Here is a 19718-nt window from a genome sequence, read left to right on the forward strand (position 1 = left end):
AGGCTTCCGATAGGTAAGATACCTTACCGGCACCATCATATTAATTGTATATGGCCAATTATAGCCCTACTGAGCATTCCATAATCTCTTTTGACAGGCAAATTCATAGTCTATGGAGAGGCAATTCCTATCTGCCTCAGTGTACATTGACAATCAGATGCCTTGAGCCACTGAGCTACCTACATCCGGTAAGCACCGGAATCTTTTTGTCCTCTCTATGTATTTAGATACATCTCTACTGCTAGACTATTTTAGAACTAATTGACTCCTGACATATTCTGTCTGTTTACCTCAACAGACCGCATAGGATACTTCTTCCATAAGAAAGCCCCATCCTGATGAAGGCCTACACCACCATAGCTTACCAAGCTTATCTTGAAAATGGCCGAAACACTGTCGTGTTGACTTATTTGTTTGTTGTTTCAACTATAGATTGTTTCCGCACAATTGTGCTGTCCACCTGACTATTACGTCACTAGGTTCTCTAGTTTCCTTCCCAAGGAACTCATAGAATGTAAAAGCAAAAGAAGTTGGTATTTCAAAATTTTTGATTTATTTAACTCTGGTACTACACCTTGTATGTTTTTAATATTGAATATCCTATGTTCTACAAACTCAAGTGTATCATAACACTAACTGCACATTTATTAAATCTGAACTGCAGTAGACCGCCCTCTTGAGATAAGCCTGGCTGCTCAATACGCTACCCAAACTCTGTAGTACAAACTTATACCAAAGGTTGGGTTGCCTATACCTGTAGTCCTAGTTGTTTGTAGTCTTCCCAGAGGGTACTGCATTCAAACTTTGCCTAACAGGAACAAGCACTGCAAAGCCAATAGGTTCATAAGGGGACCTATAGGGAGCCAGGACAGGCAAAGTCAATGAGCTAGTTCAAAGTGCTGATGCTCTCTTAGAAAATGTTTTAGAAAATGCAGTATTTCAAATAGAAAATCCCAACACACAAATTTGGTGGTAAACCCAGCATGGAACCGAATATGGAAATTTAAGCGAAAAGGGCTTTCATTGAACCAGAAACTCAAGCAATTTGTAATCTTGATGGAGTGGGACTGTTGGGGAGAATTTTCAGTTCAGTGCTAAATTACTCCTGCATTAGAGAGACCCAGTTCTTTTGCTGAACTTTGGGACATTTTGCTTTTAATTCCATGTGTTTTCTGTGTTTCTTTTGGTTGTGGAGTCTGACAAACTCCATAGGCCTCATCTTTTACATTGTGTTACACAACATCTTCAGTGCAGCGACACAGGGACATCTTTCAGATTTCCCAAAGGTTTAAATGCCTTCTCTGGGATAAACTACTGTTTCCCAGAGCAGTAAAGTGAAATTGACTTTATTTCCATTTTTAACTTTATAGACCCAGCACACACTATCTTACAATAGGGTGCTGTAGGGGTTACTTTGTATCCCCTTTTGTCTAGCTTCTAATGTAACCATTTTATGTTACCCTTTCCTAGACGAATGGCTAGTGGCAGTGGTTTAATTTTAACTACCGTGGTGTGCTTTTACCGCGTGCTGCTTTCGCAGTTGCACTAAAGCACCCAAGGGTGCCATTTTTGTGGTCTTTTTTCGCCCTTTCTTTGTGGAAAGGTCCTTCTTGAGATTTACTCTGCGCGCCAAGACAGGTTTGGTCCCTTTGTTCGTAGGGAAGAAGTAGAGAAGAATTAGCACATTTGAGAATTCTCCCTAACAGTGGGTAAGTGTTTAATTGAATACTTGGATTTACTAGTTTCATTGCACAGCTCTACAGCTCACATTACCCCTCTTAGGATGAGCCTGGCTGCTCAGTCACACTAACAACGTGTGTAGTACAGGCCTATATTAAAAGGTGGGTCTAATACCAAGGAGAGAAGTCTTGGGTAGTCCCACACCAGTTGGACTGCACTTATTCTTACCTAACAATCCCTACACAGTTTGGGTTGCTAGGAGAGGACTGTGATGTTTCTTTCTGTCCCCTCGACTCCAGAGACACAGGCAGCCATCTGTGTGATGGCGTGCCTACCTATGCCCCCCAAAGCTTTCCTTTTAAGCAAGTTACCATTCATTCACATCACTAGGTTGTCAATGACCCAGCAGGGTGGCTTTCCTCCTGGACAGCCAGCCGGCCAATCAGAACTGGTTTCACTCAGGCACACCTAGAGACAAAGAGTGAAATTTCGGGACCCTCCCTCACTGCCTGCCTTTCCAGACACACTGGAGCCTGGGCGGGCTTCAAGGCTGAAGCCCGCCAAAAACAAAATACACAAAGCACTCAAACCTGAATCAAACGGAGTAAAAGACCAGAAATGGCTAAAAAAAGAAGACTGAGGCTATTTTCAGAGAATTGTCACCCCTGGGTGCTGTACTGCTGCTGAAGAATCAGCCTGCAGATGCATGGCATAAGGTAGTAAAAAAGAAACCACTGCCACCAGCCATTCAAATTTGTGTAACAGAATGTTACATGAGAGGTGGGATAAAGGAGTTACTATGTGGCCCCCCAGCACTCCACATAGGGTGGTGTGTGTTGGACCCACAAAGACAAGGTAAGATGGGAGTCATCTTACTATTCTTGGGAACAGTAGTTCACCCAAGAAAATGTAGTTAAACATTAAGAGAAGTCCAAGGGACTTCAGTGGCACTGCACAAAAGGTGCCTTGTCACTATGAAAAAAGCAGATGCCTATGGAGTTTACCAGACTCCATAAAACAGTAAGAAACACAAATATCCTAGTCAGAAAAAACACATGCGGGTGAGAAAAAGTCCCACTCAGGAGTTAAAATTAATAAACCCTCGGTCCAGCAAAAGAGCTGGGGGTCTCTAAGGTCAAAGGGAATTGGCACAGAAATGAAAGTTTTCCTTAACATACCTACCTAGAATAACCTTGAGTCATTCATAAAGTGTCCCAGTGGGTTTTGCTTTCCCTGGTCTCTTTTAGACAGACAGTCTGAGGTTTACCTTCCTTTCAGTTGCTGATGGCTCCTTTAAAAAGTGTGTAGGGTTTACTTACCTGGAGGTAGCTGTTTGCTATCCTAAAATAAATTGAGTTATTGCTCATCTCAATCTGTGTTTAACTGACCTCAAAAGCACCCCTAGAATATTACATCCTTAGGTTTTACTCACATAGTATAACTGTGGGTTATCACAAAAGAAGTTATAGGTGTTTCCTGTACCTAGAATAAGTGTTCCACTGTTCACAAAAAGTATATTGTCCAGTTGGTTTACTAAGTGATTTCTTGCCGAGAGTCGCAGTAAAACTAAGGTCTACTACTCCTATATTACTGAAAGTAATCTAAAAAGTAACTATTGGTTTGACTTCCCTAGAACTCCCGTTTGGTGTTCCAAATTAGATTATATGCTTTGGTCTGTGTACCTTAAAGCACAGTGTTTTGTTTTTCTATAATGTGTTTATATGTTCTGTGATAGTACTTATTTCCCCCAAGATGTACCTGGGCCTATTTGTATTGTAAAAATAAAGTGTTTATGTAAATACACAGTGTTTCAGTGTTTCTTTGGACGATTTGTATTACATTTTATTAGTACTGATTCGACAGCCCTCTCTCCCTCCTAAGATAAGCCTGGCTGCTCTGTCTAAACTACCATGCACTCTGGTGGTACAGCCTTCTACTAAGAGTGGAGTCATGTACTGCCTGAGTTGAATGGTTTTACTGGACTCAGGAAAAACTGTCCTAACAGGGTGCGATAACTTTTTTCCTTTAAATGATGCTTTTTTCCCTATTCTTCCTTTTCCATTGCCAGGATGCCATCGTTCCATAATATGGAAAACACACCATTTAAGTGTTGCCCTTCCTCTAACAGGAAGTTTCCCTGGAAGGACTTGCACAGGGTGTGTAACGTCTGCCTCCCAAGGGACCACACAAAAAGCATTGCATGTTCTGCAAACTTTTTTTGTCCCAAAACAATAGAGGACCGTGAGAATAAGCGTTGGGCCCATCACGCCATGCAGGCAGAGACCGGTATGGACGATCAGGGAGCCTCCAGCGATGGCAGCGTAGACGTTGCATGTGACAGTGATAGGGAGCCAAGGGCAATCAGGACCCAACCGTTTCCTGCGTGTGAGCTCAGAATCCATCAGCAGGCCACCATTTCTGCTACAGAGACAACCGGCGGCTCAAGCACCCACACTGCATGGTACACAAAGCACACCCCTCATGGCAGACAGTCGACTGCTTCGTCGACCATTAAGCCTCACAGTGTCGAAGGGAAGGTCCAAAAAATCCCTGTCCTTTGGGCCATCGCGACTGACAGGCCCACAAAACAAACGCTGTGTCTGTTCCCAACACTGCGAATAAACCATACAAACTCTCGGGTACCGGCGAACAAGCATCAGAAGATGCTTTGACACCCCTTTCCAATAACTCTAATAGGAGGGAGTTTATGAAGAAACATGTCCCAGACGCACTCCAAGTCCAAAGCATCGAAAAACTCACAATCTTTGACGCCTCTACTCCCTAAATCCCCTATTTTAAAGGCTAAAAAACCCTCTGCCTCTAGTGACACCCTTTCAGGAGCCATGCAGCTTAAACAGCCCTCTACATCAGAGAGCAACTCTACCCCTGTTCCCACAGGTTTTCCAAGCTCCATCCAATGGACCCCTGTAAAATTTGTCAGAGTAATGCGAAGAATGTCATGCTTTGTTGACTTCTTTGATAGTCACTCTGATCAACTGTCCACTCCAACGGCCTGTGAGGGGGATGCAGCTAAAGACAAACCTGCTGCCAAAAGACCACAAATAGACATTGCTCAGCCAAGTACTTTGCAGGACATGTCCCAAGAAGTCTACTATATTGACACTTCAGGCTCTCAAGATCCTGTTTCAATTGCAGACAAAGGGGGCCTATATGACACCGATCAGTATTATGATGACGTTTACATCATACAATCTCCAGACCATCATGACCAACCCGTGGCTGACTCCCCTGTGGATGATCGGCTGCAGTATAATGAGCTCCTTTTAAAGGCTACTGAACATTTTAAGAGCGATACCCAAGAAGCACAATTCAACAATGATTCTTTTGTAGAGGACATCCTTGGGGAGAAGAGGTTTGCAGCACAGTTTATACCACTCCTGCAGTCCATCCAGAGGCAGTCCTCCCAGCAACATTTTCAAAGGGGGCACAGAAGATCTAGGAGTAGAGGCAGAGCGTTCTCAAGCAGAGCCTCCACCCCCCAAAGCAATGACCACCAGCTCCAGGTCCCCTCCCATGCCTCTCCAGTAGAAGGTTGCATTTGTCAGTTCACCCACTCATGAGAGGGGGATCACGTCAGACAAGTGGGTACTTTCCACCGTGGCGGGAGGCTATTGCATAGAACTCATACAGAGACCAACCACCTGCCAAGACAGACAAAACGCAGGAGGAGCAACGCATTCTGGTAGAAGAGGTCAAAGCACTGCTGGAAAAGGACGCTATAGAGATCATCCCGGCAAACCAGGGTATTTATACAACGTACTTCTTGTGGCAAATAAAGACCTCACAGTGCGCTCTATGCTAGACCTGCATCCTGCAAACACATGTCAAGCCACAAAAGTTCTGCATGACAACGCTACAAGAGGTAATCCCACTGCTAAAACAGGGGGACTATGTGGCAACATTGGATATGAAAGATGCATGCTTTCATATTTCAATGTTCCCAGTGCACAGAAAATGCTTGCGCTTCAAAATGGCAAATCAACACTACCAATTCAAAGTGCTCCCCTTCGGCATAGCCTCAGCACCTAGGGTATTCACCAAGAAGTTGGCGGTAGTGGCGGCGCACTTACACAGAGCATCTATCCCAGTGTACCCTTATCTGGACTACTGGCTGATAACTGGGGAATCCCCTCAAATTTGCAAGCAGAATACCCAAGGAAGAATCTACCTCCTGTTCCAATTGGGGTTTTCAATCCACGGGGGGAAAAAATGAAGTCTTGTTCCAAGCCAAAACAAATAGTTCCTAGGAGCTATCATAAAGACAAAAGTCTTCCCCTCAAACGAAAGAGTTCAAAACATACTGCTGCAAATACCTCATTATCTTGCCGGTCGCCAAATAACGGTACGCAAAGCAATGCGCCTGCTTGGGATGATGGCTTCAAGCATTTATCTATTCACACACGCACAATTGTGCATGCGCCCAATGCAGGCGTGGTCATCTAAACCATCGTCTCTGGCAAGCGGTCAGTGGGACGATCTGGTGGTTGTTTTGCTAACCCTAGTACAAGCACTTTGTTGGTGGTCAAAGGAAAATCTGTTAAAGGGAAAACCTTTCACAATCCGCCAATCCAAGTGATACTTACAACAGACGACTCACTCTCCGGATGGGGAGCCCATTACCTTCACCACACAGCGGTGGACACAGATCACAGCCCAGAACCACATCATCCTTCTGGAACTGCTATGGGTACTGTAAGAAACCAGAGGGCGTCTCACCAGCTAGTCCCCGGGGATCTCTCACGTGGCTAGGGCCCAGTCATCAGCCTTTGGACCAGTGCAGGAGTATCATCTGGGTGAGGAGTTTTCGGGGGTATGGGTAAGGCAGCCGATGGTGAGGCACAGTATTCCCCCCCTTTTTTCTTCATCTAACCCATCTTATTTTTTATGATTGTCTGAGGTCCCAACTCCCACCCTCTGAGAGTAACAAGACTAACATTTTACTGGACATGTCCCGTTAATCGGATCAGGCAAAGTCAGGCACTTGACTTTGATTGCATACACCTAATACCAATTATCTCTCCTCACACGGATAAAAGGCAGAACCTACAGACTCACTGAGCAAGGCGGAACACAAGAACGAGCAGCACTTCCCCAACATGGGGTCTGGCATGGATTCACTTGCTCATGAATATTCCCTGTCGTCAGGCTGGGAATCCTCTGTTTAAAAAAAAAAGAAAGTTTCACTTTCACTTAAAAACGGTTCTTCTCCTCTAAACCAATCCCTGTCCTCTAGGTCATACTGCCCTCTCCCTAAGCCCGTCCTCTAGCAGCCATCTTCTGATTTTTACTGCATGCTTCAGTGTTGGGAGTCCTTGTTTTTTCATGAAATAGTTTGATTTTTGTTTCCACCAGAGCCTGTGTGCTCTTTCTTAATCGTCCGGCAACGGGGACCCGTTGTCGTGAAGTTTTGCGCCCCCTCAAGGACAAAGATTAGTCAAAGTTTCTGGAAGGCAGTCTTGGGCCTACTTCGCACCCTCCGACCATGACAGAAGAGAAAAAGGAGGGAAGGACCCTCTTCAGGCCTTGTACCGAATGCGGTCTACGGAACGTCTTTGTAGTTGACAAACCTTTACAATGTCTTTACCTCCTTGTGGTCTGGGTGTAGGCAGTAGAGTGTGAGATATGCCTGGGATTCTTGAAGAAGACCCCGAAAGACCGGCATAGCAGGCTGGCAGCATGGCTCAACTCGAACAAGGCTTCTCCCCCATGCTCTGAGCAGGGTCATGCCTCGCCCATGACCGGCCGGTCAAGAGTGGTCTCCCTCTGGGAGGAGATCTAAGTCCTTTGAGGTCACCCCATCCGTGGGGGTCCAAAATAAGGCCAAGAAACATAAGTCTGATTCCACTGGGTTCGCCGCTGATGGGGATCCCAGGTTGGTAGCTGTGATCAATATTGCTTTCAGCGTCTGTAGCCAACCTGCCATCAAGCTCCTCCTCAAAGAAGTCGTCCACCCATGCCAAGTTGCGAAAGAAATCAAATGAGCCTAGGCCGGAGGAAGGGAAGAATACCTGCTAGGGAGAATTCTCAGAAATCGCTTATTCCCTTCTACCTTGGAGACCCCCAGCTCTTTTTGCTGGACTTGAGGACTTTTAATGTATTTCTAACCTGGAGAGAGTGAGACCTTTTTCACACACATGTATTTTTCTGTGATTTGGAACCTGTGTTTCTTTTGACTTTGGGGTCTGACAAACTCCATAGGCATCATATTTACATCGTGAGACACAGCAACTTCAGTGCAGTGACACAGGGGAAGTCTCTTAGATTTCCCAAAGGTTTAAATACCTTCTCTTGGTGAAACTATTGTGTCCAAGAGCAGTGAAGTGAAATTTACTTTACTTACATTTTGTAACTTTCTAGACCCAGCACACACTATCTTTACAATAGGTTGCTGGAGGGGTTACTTAGTATTCCCTTTGTCTAGTTTCTCATGTAATGTTTTTATGTTACCCTTTCTACAATTAATGGCTGGTGGCAGTTGTTTACATTTCCCTACCATTGTGTGTTTTTACCGCGGGCTGCAATTGCAGCTGCAGTAAGACACCCATGCGTGCTCATTTTGTGAAAATGGCCCCGGTCTCCTTTTTTCGCAATTTCTTGATGGAAGGGTCCTTCTTCAGATTTACTCCATGCCCCAAACCAGGTTTGGCCCTTTGTTCATTTTGTCTTTGGCAGGATTCACTGGTGTAGCCCGCCTCTGGCTCCCGCGTGTCTGGCAGGGCAGGAAGTGAGGGAGGTGCCCAAAACTCCCTGTGCGTAATCCCTGCTGTGTGAGTGACAGCTAGGCTGCGAATGAATGGGAGACACCTGCATAAAAGGCAAAGCTTTTTGCTTAGAAGGCAGTCGACCACTGGATGAAGGCATCCGAAGAAGAACTGACGCTTGCTGCAACTCCTGGACCATTGGTTTGCCTGGTGAAGCCCTGCTGCATGGCTGAAGCTCCGAAATCGCCTCGACTAGAGAAGCCCTGCAACGGACGACTTCTCCCCTTGGGTCGGTGGGACCAATCAACCCCAAAGCAAACTCGTCTGGATATCCTCTCGGAGGTGACTGCACTTCCATTGCTGCTGCAGGAATCGATTGCCAGGGATAGGAACACCACATCGAGTGCATAGTTTTTAAGTTGGACCGAAGCTACAGGAAGACCCTCCGGACTCGCATGAAGCAGGACTGACCAAGCCTGAGCCACCTCAACAGAGAGCTGGACCCCAGAGGCGAGGAAAGTCCATAAAGGCATTTGAGAACCGCAGTGGTGCTGTTTGCGAGAGCCGCAAGCAGCTGGAACCGGAAGTGCAGCTGATCTGAAGTTTGCTCATTGCTGCCGCTGACCTTCCATTCGTAGTGCTGGAGTCCCCTGACGTCCTCCCTCTTGTCCCCATGACTGAGGCTGAGGAACACAGGATCTGCAGACCTACACAGGAACGGAAGCCAGCTGGAACCAGTTTTCTTCAAACCAAAGGTACTGTAAAACTAGGGGCACTTACCTCTTGTTGTGTAGCCTTGCTAGCTCTCAGTTGAGACTTGTCTTGGATGCCTTTGCAGAGTTACTTACAGCTTTGCCCCTCACAAGCCTCCCAGCTTGGGGCCCTACAGTGATTTTCATTTTCTAAAACGATTTCTAAAACATTGTGCAAGACTTTAATTACCTGCAAGAAGTGCTCCAGCTCACCTAGACTTTTGTTCCACTGACATTGGCTGTCCTGGCTCCCAGGAAAGGTTAATTTACTTTGCATTGGAAGGTTCAAAAAGTACTTACCTGTTTAAGAATATTTCTTAACCATTGTTTTCATCCCCCTCTTTTCCTTTTGACACTAAACTCAGTATTGCTCTAAATGTACCAGTGATATGTCAATGTCCAGTGTCCTAGTTATTTGTCACCTCAGGGTGTAGGAAGTGTCGGTGTGCCATCCCAAATGGGTATCTACTGATGTACTGAAACTGAGCGTGTGTAGTTTTGAGGTATATTATTGTGTTACATATATTTGCTCCTTTCTAAAGAAGGCTTATTCAACTGACAAATTAATAAAGGCTGGGTTAACTATTGCCAAGAGGACAAGGCTGGTGCAGTCTCCCACAGGGTACTGCATACAATCTTGCCTAACAAGACTGCACAGCCCAAGCAGGCTCAACCAGCGCAGCCAAAGTCCTCAGTGGCCACTTAGGCGGCTGCGATGACCGCGGAAGGTGCTGACCCTACTAGGGTGGCTCCTACAGCCCAAACGGATTCCCAACCTCCAAGGTGCGACACGGCCACCGAGGCAGCAGCGAAGGCTGCAGGCACCATTTGGGGGGAGGGGAGGGAAAACCGGCCAAAATCCAGGTCCACAACCCTTTAGGGGGAGGGGTGTGGAGGCCTCAAAACAGCCCTCCAGGGTTGACGTTCAACCGATGGACATCTCATCCACGGACGATGACAAGCACGAGTCTGTCCATACGGTCCACGAGGACGATAGCAGTGAAGGGCCTATCAATTCATTGCTCCCTTCACAACCATTGGACATATCCAGGTCTCTCCACACCTGGGTGATGGAGGTTGAGAAGAGGTTGCCCCCAGCACTTGTGGTGCCGCAGGCCCCTGACCATCCTCCACATAAAGAGAAGGCATCATCCGACGCCTCCACATCAGCCTCCACCACGCCAGGCCCTGACTCGACCAGCAGACCCGGGCACGGACACTGGTACGGACACGGCCACAGGAAACAATGAAGATGAGGACTTTGTCGTAGCAGACAAATCACTGCACCTGGACGCCCCTCCTAGAGACTCTCCACCAGACGAGGTGGGATCATTCATCTCGGTTTTCCAGGGCCTCTGAGCTGTCCCAGCTGGTGCCTGAAGAAACCAGGAAAGAGGGCTTCTTGTATCAGAGATGAGAGCCTAAGAGGAAGACTATCATGGTGGTGCCCTTCCTGGACGATATTTGGGAGGAAGGCCTAGCCCACATGAAGAATCCATGCACGGCTCCAAGCAAGGCAGACTGGAGAAGAAATATAGGGTGCCGGACTCTGCCCCAAGTACTTGATGTCAAAACCGTTGCCAGACTTGGTAGTGTCAGCTGCCGCAAGGAAACGTTTGGCTACCCCAGCTTCATCATCAGTTCCCCTGGGTAGCGAGGGAAAGAATGGCAGCTATGGGAAAGAGTGATTTACACGGCAGCATCCACGATCAAGGCAGCCATTTTGGCCCGATATGACCGAGAACTTTGTTACAAGCTGGGCGAGATCCTGAAATTCCTCACGATGTCCAGATGGAAGCTCTCGTCCTCTTTCAGGAAGGGGTGGTGGCATCGGACCATGCCATTACGGTGGCAAGTGGACATCGCTGACATGGGTTGCCAGCAGATGGGAAACGGAGTGTGCCTTCATCGTCAGGGATGGATGAAGGCTACACATTTTCAGGCGAAGGTGCTGGACATGCCCTTCGACAAAGACAATCTGTTTGTCCTTGCTTGTAAAAAAAAACAAAAAAAAAATACATAAAAATAAACATTTTAAAAAAAAATGTTGGTTGGCAACTCTAACTCTTGAGTGAACAGCTACAAAAGTTCTTACTTTGAATGTGTGTTGCACTATTCTGAAAAGAATATATATGGTACTCTTACTTCCCGTCCCCTTTCCTCCATACTACATGGGGGCCCCTTCCTAGAGACAGGAGACAGAACCTTTTTCACCAGAAAAAACCTGCTTCCTCTTTAATTTTGGAGGCGCATCAGGATGCGGCCCTGGGAGCATGCGCTGCCCTGACTCTGCCCTCCGGCGCAACGCCTCCGTCCCCTTTTCTGCATCGACTGGAATGGGCCGAACTCACCAGCGTTCCTGGGTTTTGCTTCCACGTGTGGATACTTCTTCTCTTCTGTCTGTCTTTTTATCATTCAGGTGCTCGGTCCTCAGGCGTCATGCTCCTCCCCGGCACATGTCGACTTCTACAGGGTTCAGCAGGTGTCCATCCTGCAACTGGCTCTAACTTCAGATCCCCACGCCCTCTGCCTACGTTGCCTTGGCCCAGACCACGGCTGGGAAGCTTGTACTACGTGCAACGCAATTGCCTCGGTCTCTGAAGAACAGACTAGCCAGGTGGAGGGAGCTCTTCCAGAGATGGCCTCCAGAAGACCTGAAGGACTTTGTCAATCATCGATCCAGGCCCAAGGTATGGCCACTCTTTTCCAGCGCACCCCGCAAGGGAGACTCCTTTCCAAGGACTCACCTGCGTGGGAGGAACCACTCAGGTTCTCATACCAGCACAAGTACCGAGGCTAAGCTAGCTACCGGCCGGCAGGCCGAGGGGTCAGTGGATCCTCCTGGTAACAGTGCTGAAGAGTCCAGAAGGGTTTTTACTAGGTCTTCACCGGAGGGGCCACGCCCTAGTACCGGCAACATGTTCTGAAAGATACGCAGCTCTACAGGCAGATCCACCGAGGGTGAAGCGCCTACCAAGTCTCTGCCTGGAGAGCAGGGTAGGCCTCATGATCCATGCTCAAGAGTCCTGGACGAGGCTGGTCCCAATGAGCCAAGCAACACGACGCAGGCATGTGGAAGGCAGCTCGACAAGATGGCCACTGTGCCAGACATTAGACACCTGCCCAATACCGCACCAAGGAAGCGAGCAAGTGGCGGAACGAGTGTCAAGGTGGGATTGGTGTCAACCAGGTATGTGGCCTACAGCCTATCCTTCATTTGCACAGGTCAGGTTCCCTCTGCATCCGTAGGGGCAGGGCAGCGCAACAGCTCCAGCAGCCACCCGCTACCCCGTCGATATCGGCTACCGTCCTTCTGGCCCATTCTCCACACCTCAGCCCTCTCCGACCCCACCAACCAATGGTGCAGGCAGTTCCATACCAGCCTCCGCTGTAGCCTCTGGCTCCGGTCTCCACACTTCAGCCCTCTGCTCACAGCACCCCTCCACCGGTTCCCTGACCAAACAGACCCCCAGGTGGACACAGATGAGGACGACGACCCCAACACACCGTGGACAGCCAAGGCCTTCCATGAACGTTTTGAAGGGCTGGCAGAGTTCCTGGGCCTTCCTCAACCCGAGGTCGAGCAACCATCACAGGGGGGTCCTCGCCGAAGTCCTCACGCTACATCCTGCATCGAGGATCCCAATGCAGAAGGACGTCGTCGCCTTGGCAAAAAAGGACTGGCTCAAGCACCACTCAATCAACGCCTGGACGCCAATTACAGGCAGATGGAGGGGGGGGGATACACTCTTTCTATGGGACCATCCTCAGCCAAACTCCTCACTGATCGCTGTGGCATCACTATACTCCAAGCCTCAGTCATCCGCGGCACTGCTAGACGGGGAGAAGATCTTGGAGGCGTATGGGAAGAAGCTGTATTCCAAGGCGTCACTGCATCTTCGTCAAGCCAATGCGGATGCCATGCTGGCAGCCTTTAACCAGAGGCTTTGGCAGGAAATTGTGGATTTCCTCCCACAGCTGCTTGCGCAGAGCCAATCGCGACTCAAGGCGGGACTGGCCAAGGCCAAAATGGTGGCACAAGACATCATGGAGTCCACTGTGGCCCACATTGACACCTGGCCGGACTATCTGCATCGCCACCGACATGAGAAGAACTGCCTGGCTCTGTGCTACGAAATTCAACCCAGATGTCCAGGAACGCATCTTAGACCTGCCGTTCGAAGGGGATGACCTCTCCACTCCAGACCAGAAGCTGGATAAAAAGAAAAACGGCTCACAAACATCGAAGTCTTTATCCATCCTCAAAGACCACGGCCAAAACGTACGCCCAGTCACAGCAGCGCTCGGAAAAGGGGTGTACATAAGCAGGGTTCCGCGGCTTCCAAGAGCGGAGGTCCAGGCAGCCGGACCGCTCGCTGACCCAGCATCGGTTCAAGTAACAAAAAGGCGGTGAGGGGTTTGCCGATGCCCAGTGGGCTTTACTACAGGAAGGCATACAGGAGGTTCCCAAACCCCTACATACTAGTCTCCTCACCACTGTCACTGAAGGCCGACAGGTGAACCAGAGCATTCTTAAGAATACTTTGGACTCTGCAGAAACTGCTGGTCGATCCTTGGCTCAGGGCACACGCCTGAAAAGACATGCGTGGCTACGGAACTCTGGATTCAAGCCAGAGATGCAAGCGTCACTAATAAACCCGTGAAAGAATCCAACCTGTCTGGGAAAGCGGTCGATGAGACCCTCGAAACCGCAAAAAAGGAACATGACACCTTAAAAACACTGGACCAGATTACACAAAGACCCCTCTACAAGATGATGATCTGGGTCCAAACAGCTTTTTCGTGGCCAACGCTTGCCTCAACAACAATACCCATCGGGAAAGTATTGGAATTCTACACAGGGAAATAGTGGATACACCACCCCGTATCCCCAAAGGGGTCAACGCCGTGGCAAAGGAAGTGGCCGGATCTCTACCCCAGAGGCTCCCCAGCCTCAGGTTCGAAATGACCCCACGTTTCGGGTCCACTTCCATGCCTCCCCGGTCGGGGGCCGGCTAACATCGTTTCTTCAGGCATGGGAGGGAATAACTACAGAGCAGTGGGTGCTAAAGACCGTGACCCTCGGATACTGTATAGAGTTCAACCGGTCCCCAACATTCAGACCTCCATGAGCAATATGACTGACACCAGACAATCTTCGCATTCTTCTGCAGGAAGTAGAGACACTACAGAAAAAAGGAGTCATAGAAATCGTACCTCTGTCTCAGGTAAAAGAAGCTATTTATTTAGTGTACTTCCTTGTACCCAAAAAGGATCGAACCATGCGCCCTGTTTTTAGATCTCCGCCCAGCGAACAAGTTTGTGAAGCCACAAGTTCTGCATGGTCACACTACAGGAAGTAATTCCACTGCTCTCACGGGGATTACATGGCAACACTGGACATGAAAGATGCATACTTTCATATTTCAATGTTGCTAGTGCACAGAAAACACTTCAGATTTATGATACAGGACAAACATGATCAGTTCAAAGTACTACCCTTCGGGATAGCATCTGCACCCAGGGTATTTACAAAGGTACAAGCGGTGGCAGCAGCACATCTGCGCAGGGAATCCATCCCGGTCTATCCTTACCTTGACGTCTGGCTCATAACTGGGGACTCTTACGAAAAATGTCTGTCAAATACCCAAAAGACGATGGATCTTTTATTCAGTCTGGGATTCTCTATCAACGAGAAGAAATCCAATCTAGACCCCAATCAGGTCAAACACTTCCTAGCGGCTCTAATTAGAACAAAGGGCGGCCTCGTCTTCCCCTCCAACGAGAGGGTCCCAAACATGTTGTTTCAGATACCTCAGTATGTAGCCAGTCGAGAGGTGACTGTATGCAAGGCTATGTGACTGCTAGGAATGATGGCGTCATGTAGTTACTTGGTTCCTCATGCGCGCCTGCTCATGCGCCCAATGCAAGAGTGGCTCAACAGCCAGTGGTGTCAGGCCAGCGGACAGTGGGACGATCTAGTCGTTGTTTCGCCAGCCCTCGTTCTCTCGCTGCAGTGGTGGTCGAGGGACAACCTCTTGAAAGGGAAATCCTTTACCACCCCAGCAGTGGAAGCCAGTCTAACGAGACGCGTTTTACAGGTTGGGGAGCTCACCTGCTTCAACAAACAACACACAGAGTTTGGTCGTCAGACATAGCATCCAACCACATAAACCTGTTGGAACTGTTTGCAGTGTTCTAAGCTCTAAAAAGCTTTCCAGACACAACTGCAGGGGAAAACGATCCAAATCCTCAGACAGCACCACGGCCATGTACTATCTGAACAAACAAGGGGGCACTCATTCTCCAGGGCTGTCTAAACTGTCCCAGAACATTTGGAAGTGGGCTCTCAGACGCAACATGTTCCTGTTATCACAACATGTTCCAGGGGAACTCAATCTTCTGGCAGATATACTCAGCAGAGACTTTCTGTTGCCAATGGAGTAGGAATGGCGATTACACAGACCTCCAACGTTTTCGCAGAATGGGGCTTCCCAGAGATGGATCTGTTCGCAACTCTGGAGAACGCTCAATGCCAAGATTACGCCTCCAGGTACCCCAGAACCGTTCCAATGGGAATGGACTCTGGATAACATGGTAACGGAAATTGGTCTACGCTTTACCCCCTTCCCCCTGACTCCCCATCTCAACAAGATTGTACACAAGATGCACCAGGAACCAGTCACAATGATACTGGTGGCCCCCATGTGGGCCTGCCAACCCTGATTCGTTCATCTATGGAGATGTCCCCATCTGCTCCAGTCAAACTGCCTTGCCCGTACAACATGTCGCAAGACAGAGGGGAGAAGCTTCACCCATGCCCGCAGACATTGAACTTGGCGGCCTGGCTCCTGAGGTCATAGTTTGGACACCTGCAACTCCCTCAGAGATGTATGGACATTCTCAGGCAAGCAAGAAAGCCAAACACCAGATACTGCTATTCCAGTAAATGGAAACGGTTTGTCATCTGGTGCAACTCAAAGAGCATTAACCCAATTAACTGCTCTCCCACACACATTGTGTTATACTCAACTCATTTACTTGACTCAGGCCTGGTCTTCAACTCCAGCAAGGTGCACTTAGCTGCACTTTCAGCCTACACTACATCGCAACAGAATGTGTCATGGTGGAAGATACCAGTTATTAAAGCTTTAATGGAGGGAGTGAAAAGAATTCCCCCTCCCATTTCTAACCGAGCTCCCGGGTGGGACCTAAATGTGGTATTGACCAGGCTTTTGGGGGCTCCCTTGGAGCCCATGCACCAAGGCAAGTCTTAAAGACCTCACCCTTAAGACTGCTTTTTTTAATAGCTATTACCTCCATTAGGAGGGTAAGTGAACTACAAGCGCTCTCGATCCTAGATCCCTTCATAATAGTTTACAAAGACAAGGTGGTTCTGCGCACTCACCCTAGATTTGCGCCTAAATTAATTTCCAAGTTCCATGTGAACCAGTCAATCGAACTAACAACGTTCTTTCAGAATCCTTCAAGCCTTGGAGAAAGAACCCTGCACACACTGGATGTACGCAGAGCTGTCCTGTTCTACATGGAAAGAACTCGACCATTTACAAAGACTAATCAGTTTTTCGTTTCGGTGGCAGCAGGAAGAGGAGACGCAGTCTCCAAATCCACCATTTCTAGGTGGATTGTTAAATGCATTACACTCTGCTACACTCTTGCTAAGAGAGAGCTGGCCTCCAAGCCTAGCGCACATTCCACTCGAGGCACTGGGGCGTCAATAGCATTCATTGCAAATGTTCCCCTTGAATCCATTTGCAAAGCGGCAACCTGGAGTTCTGTACACACCTTTACAAAACACTATTGTCTAGACACACATTCTAGGTCTGATTCTCAGGTGGGACAGGCAGTACTAAGACATCTTTTTACTACTGTTCCTTCTCACAACCCGCCTCCAACTCCAGGTACTGATCGCTAGTCTATGCAAAGCGTGTGATTCTAAGCAGATTAACAAACCTCAGAAGACATGAATTACTTACCGTAAAAGCATTTATGATGATTGTATCTGCTTAGATTCACATGCGCCCACCCTTCCTCCTCCTTCCTCCTCAGATGGAAGGAACATAGACGTCTTACCACTTTCTCTCTCTTTTCTGTACTCGCGCACGATGGTCCGAAGGCTCCCTCTTGGCAGAAAAAATACAATCTGAGGGACCTAGACTCATGAGGGATCTTGGGTACACTACAGGTCACGTAGGGATAGTGTTACAGGCACGCCCATGTCGACATCCCCTTTCGATTTTCAAAAGACAAGATGCAATACTCCGCGGTTACCACTGATGTCGGACCATATGCACAGCATGTGAATCTAAGCAGATGCAATCGTCTAATACTTTTACTGTAAGTAATACATGTCTTTCACTTTACTACAAGATAAGGTATTTAAACCTTATAAGAAATCCCAGGGACTTTTCTGTGACAATGCACTGAAGGTGCTGTGTCACAATACAAAGGTAGATGCCTATGGAGTTTGTCAGACTCCAAAAACAAAGTCCAAATCAGATTTAAAAAAATACACAAGTGAGAAAAAGGTCTCACTCCGGGATAACATTTATAGTCCTAAAGTCCAGCAGAAGAGCTGGGGGTCTCCAAGGTTGAAGGGAATTTGCACATAAATGAGAATTCTCTCTAACAAACTTCGTTTAGATTCACTTTTATGGATGCACTTTGTGTGCTCACATCCAGTGTACTGGTAGCAGGCAGGCTGCTCTGGTATTTTTAGGCAAGCCAACCAACTCTTTAAATTGGAAGTGTTGGCGCAGACACCTATGTGCCTTGTGCGCCATGAAAACATTGCTCAGAAAGTCCCATAACCCTTATATGAAAGCTCCATCCAGAAAGGCGCACATGTCTAAAACTTGATGTTCTTTCTAAGGGCAAACAGCGTTCCAGGTGGAGTTCATAATAATGTAACTTGTATATGATCGAGCCGAGAAGCAAATCTGTTCGACTCCGTGAGTCAAAGAAAAATTCTCCACTAACCGTTCATATTTTTTTTAAGAAAGATGGTTACTAATGTACTTCCCCTTCGTTCTCTATGCTGTAAACGGTGACCTGCCTCGCATTCTTCCTTAAAATCCATATTCTGTATTACGAAGGAGTGCCAGAGTCTAATTTCTCTTTCCCCAAACTCCCACTATCCTCAACCCAGTCACCTCTCCATTGCATAACTGTGTCGTACATACTAAAATAATGAAGATTAATTCTGTCCCTGCGTTGGGTTGTCCCATTTCCTCTTTCCAGCACGTTCCCTATGACCCTTGTATTAACTATCATATTATGACAATGTAAAGAACCCAGTAGTAGGACTTGCTGCCTCCCACCACCCTCAATCCTCACCCACTCATCAATATGCCCTTTGAACAGTGCTTCTTGGCAGCGCACTTTTCATTTTTAATTAATAAATGCAAATACATTCATTTCCATTACATCTCATCAGACTTGTGAAAATACTCCAATACCATCCCTCAACGAGCAGGTAGGCTATTTTGAGGTTAAAAGCATGTTCTACCAATTTCTTGCATGGACTAGATTCTTAGTGTCCACTAGGCATTCATTTGGGAATAGCACTTAAAGAATAACTGGTGATTCATTTAGAATATTACAGATCGTATTTGTGTGGCTGTCATCTTACTGTGTATCTGTTTCAATTTATGTCTGCATGATGTTATGAAATTAGTTGTACATGTTGCATACACCTTTTTTCCCTCTGCTTTCCACTTTATATCTAGAAAATAATATGAGATCTGTTGTTAACTAATGATGGTTGCTTATCTCTTTCAGGATCATACATGCGCACATTGGAAGCTAACCTTAAAAATACTAATTTTATTTTAGTGGGATTTTCCGGTGACGCACTCAGGCCTGATGCTATGAGGCAAGATCCTACAAGGAAAGGATCATTCGTCAATGTTAATCCCACAAATCCACGGCCACAAAGTGACACCCCAGAAATCCGAAAGTACAAAAAGAGATTCAATTCGGAGATTTTATGTGCTGCCTTATGGGGTACGTAATAGCCTCTTGCCTTGCCTGCCTGCACAGCTCCTCTCCCTATATCACTTGACTTCTTATCACTTCAGCTATATCTTCCTGAATGATGTCCAGTGTTTGAAGTGCCTGTGAAAGGTGACCTCTGCATTGTGTACTAGAGAATGCTACCATAGACTGGTGTTGCATTTTATTTTGTATGTTATATGAAGTCATGGCTGCTTCTGAACAATTTTTTTCAAAAACAAAACTTTACATTTTGCAACACTGGAACAGCTGGATCTTCTGACCACATATTTTAACAAGTCTGAGAGAGGTTGGTGCACTTTTTTAGGATTTGTTTGTGTGGTTGACCGTTGGTATATGGGTGACTGATAGGTGATAGTCTGGATTGCAGCTGACCTTTGCACTGCTTCATACACTTAAGAGGAATTTTTGGATCGTAGTTGAAGCCTGCAGTAAAGTGATTTGTAAGTATATTGTTGCAAATGAAGTGGGCCGTACAGTTCAGCACTTTTTATTATTTTAGTGATGTATTAAACACAAGACTCAAGTG

At 47.3% G+C, this 19718-nt stretch overlaps 1 protein-coding gene across 4 annotated transcripts in view; it reads left to right on the forward strand.

Annotated features, from left to right (window-relative positions):
• The window catches only part of MAP4K4 (mitogen-activated protein kinase kinase kinase kinase 4), a 917846-nt gene that overhangs the window by 813820 nt on the left and 84308 nt on the right, over positions 1-19718 (forward strand). For all 4 annotated transcript variants that reach the window (XM_069636727.1, XM_069636728.1, XM_069636729.1 and 1 more), the window contains one exon: positions 19010-19180. In XM_069636727.1, the coding sequence (XP_069492828.1) occupies positions 19010-19180 (171 nt within the window). The remainder of the gene's footprint in view (positions 1-19009; positions 19181-19718) is intronic.

The sequence above is a fragment of the Ambystoma mexicanum genome, chromosome 7p (genome assembly GCF_040938575.1).
Source record: "Ambystoma mexicanum isolate Mex_15411 chromosome 7p, UKY_AmexF1_1, whole genome shotgun sequence".
In the NCBI taxonomy this organism is placed as follows: domain Eukaryota; kingdom Metazoa; phylum Chordata; class Amphibia; order Caudata; family Ambystomatidae; genus Ambystoma; species Ambystoma mexicanum.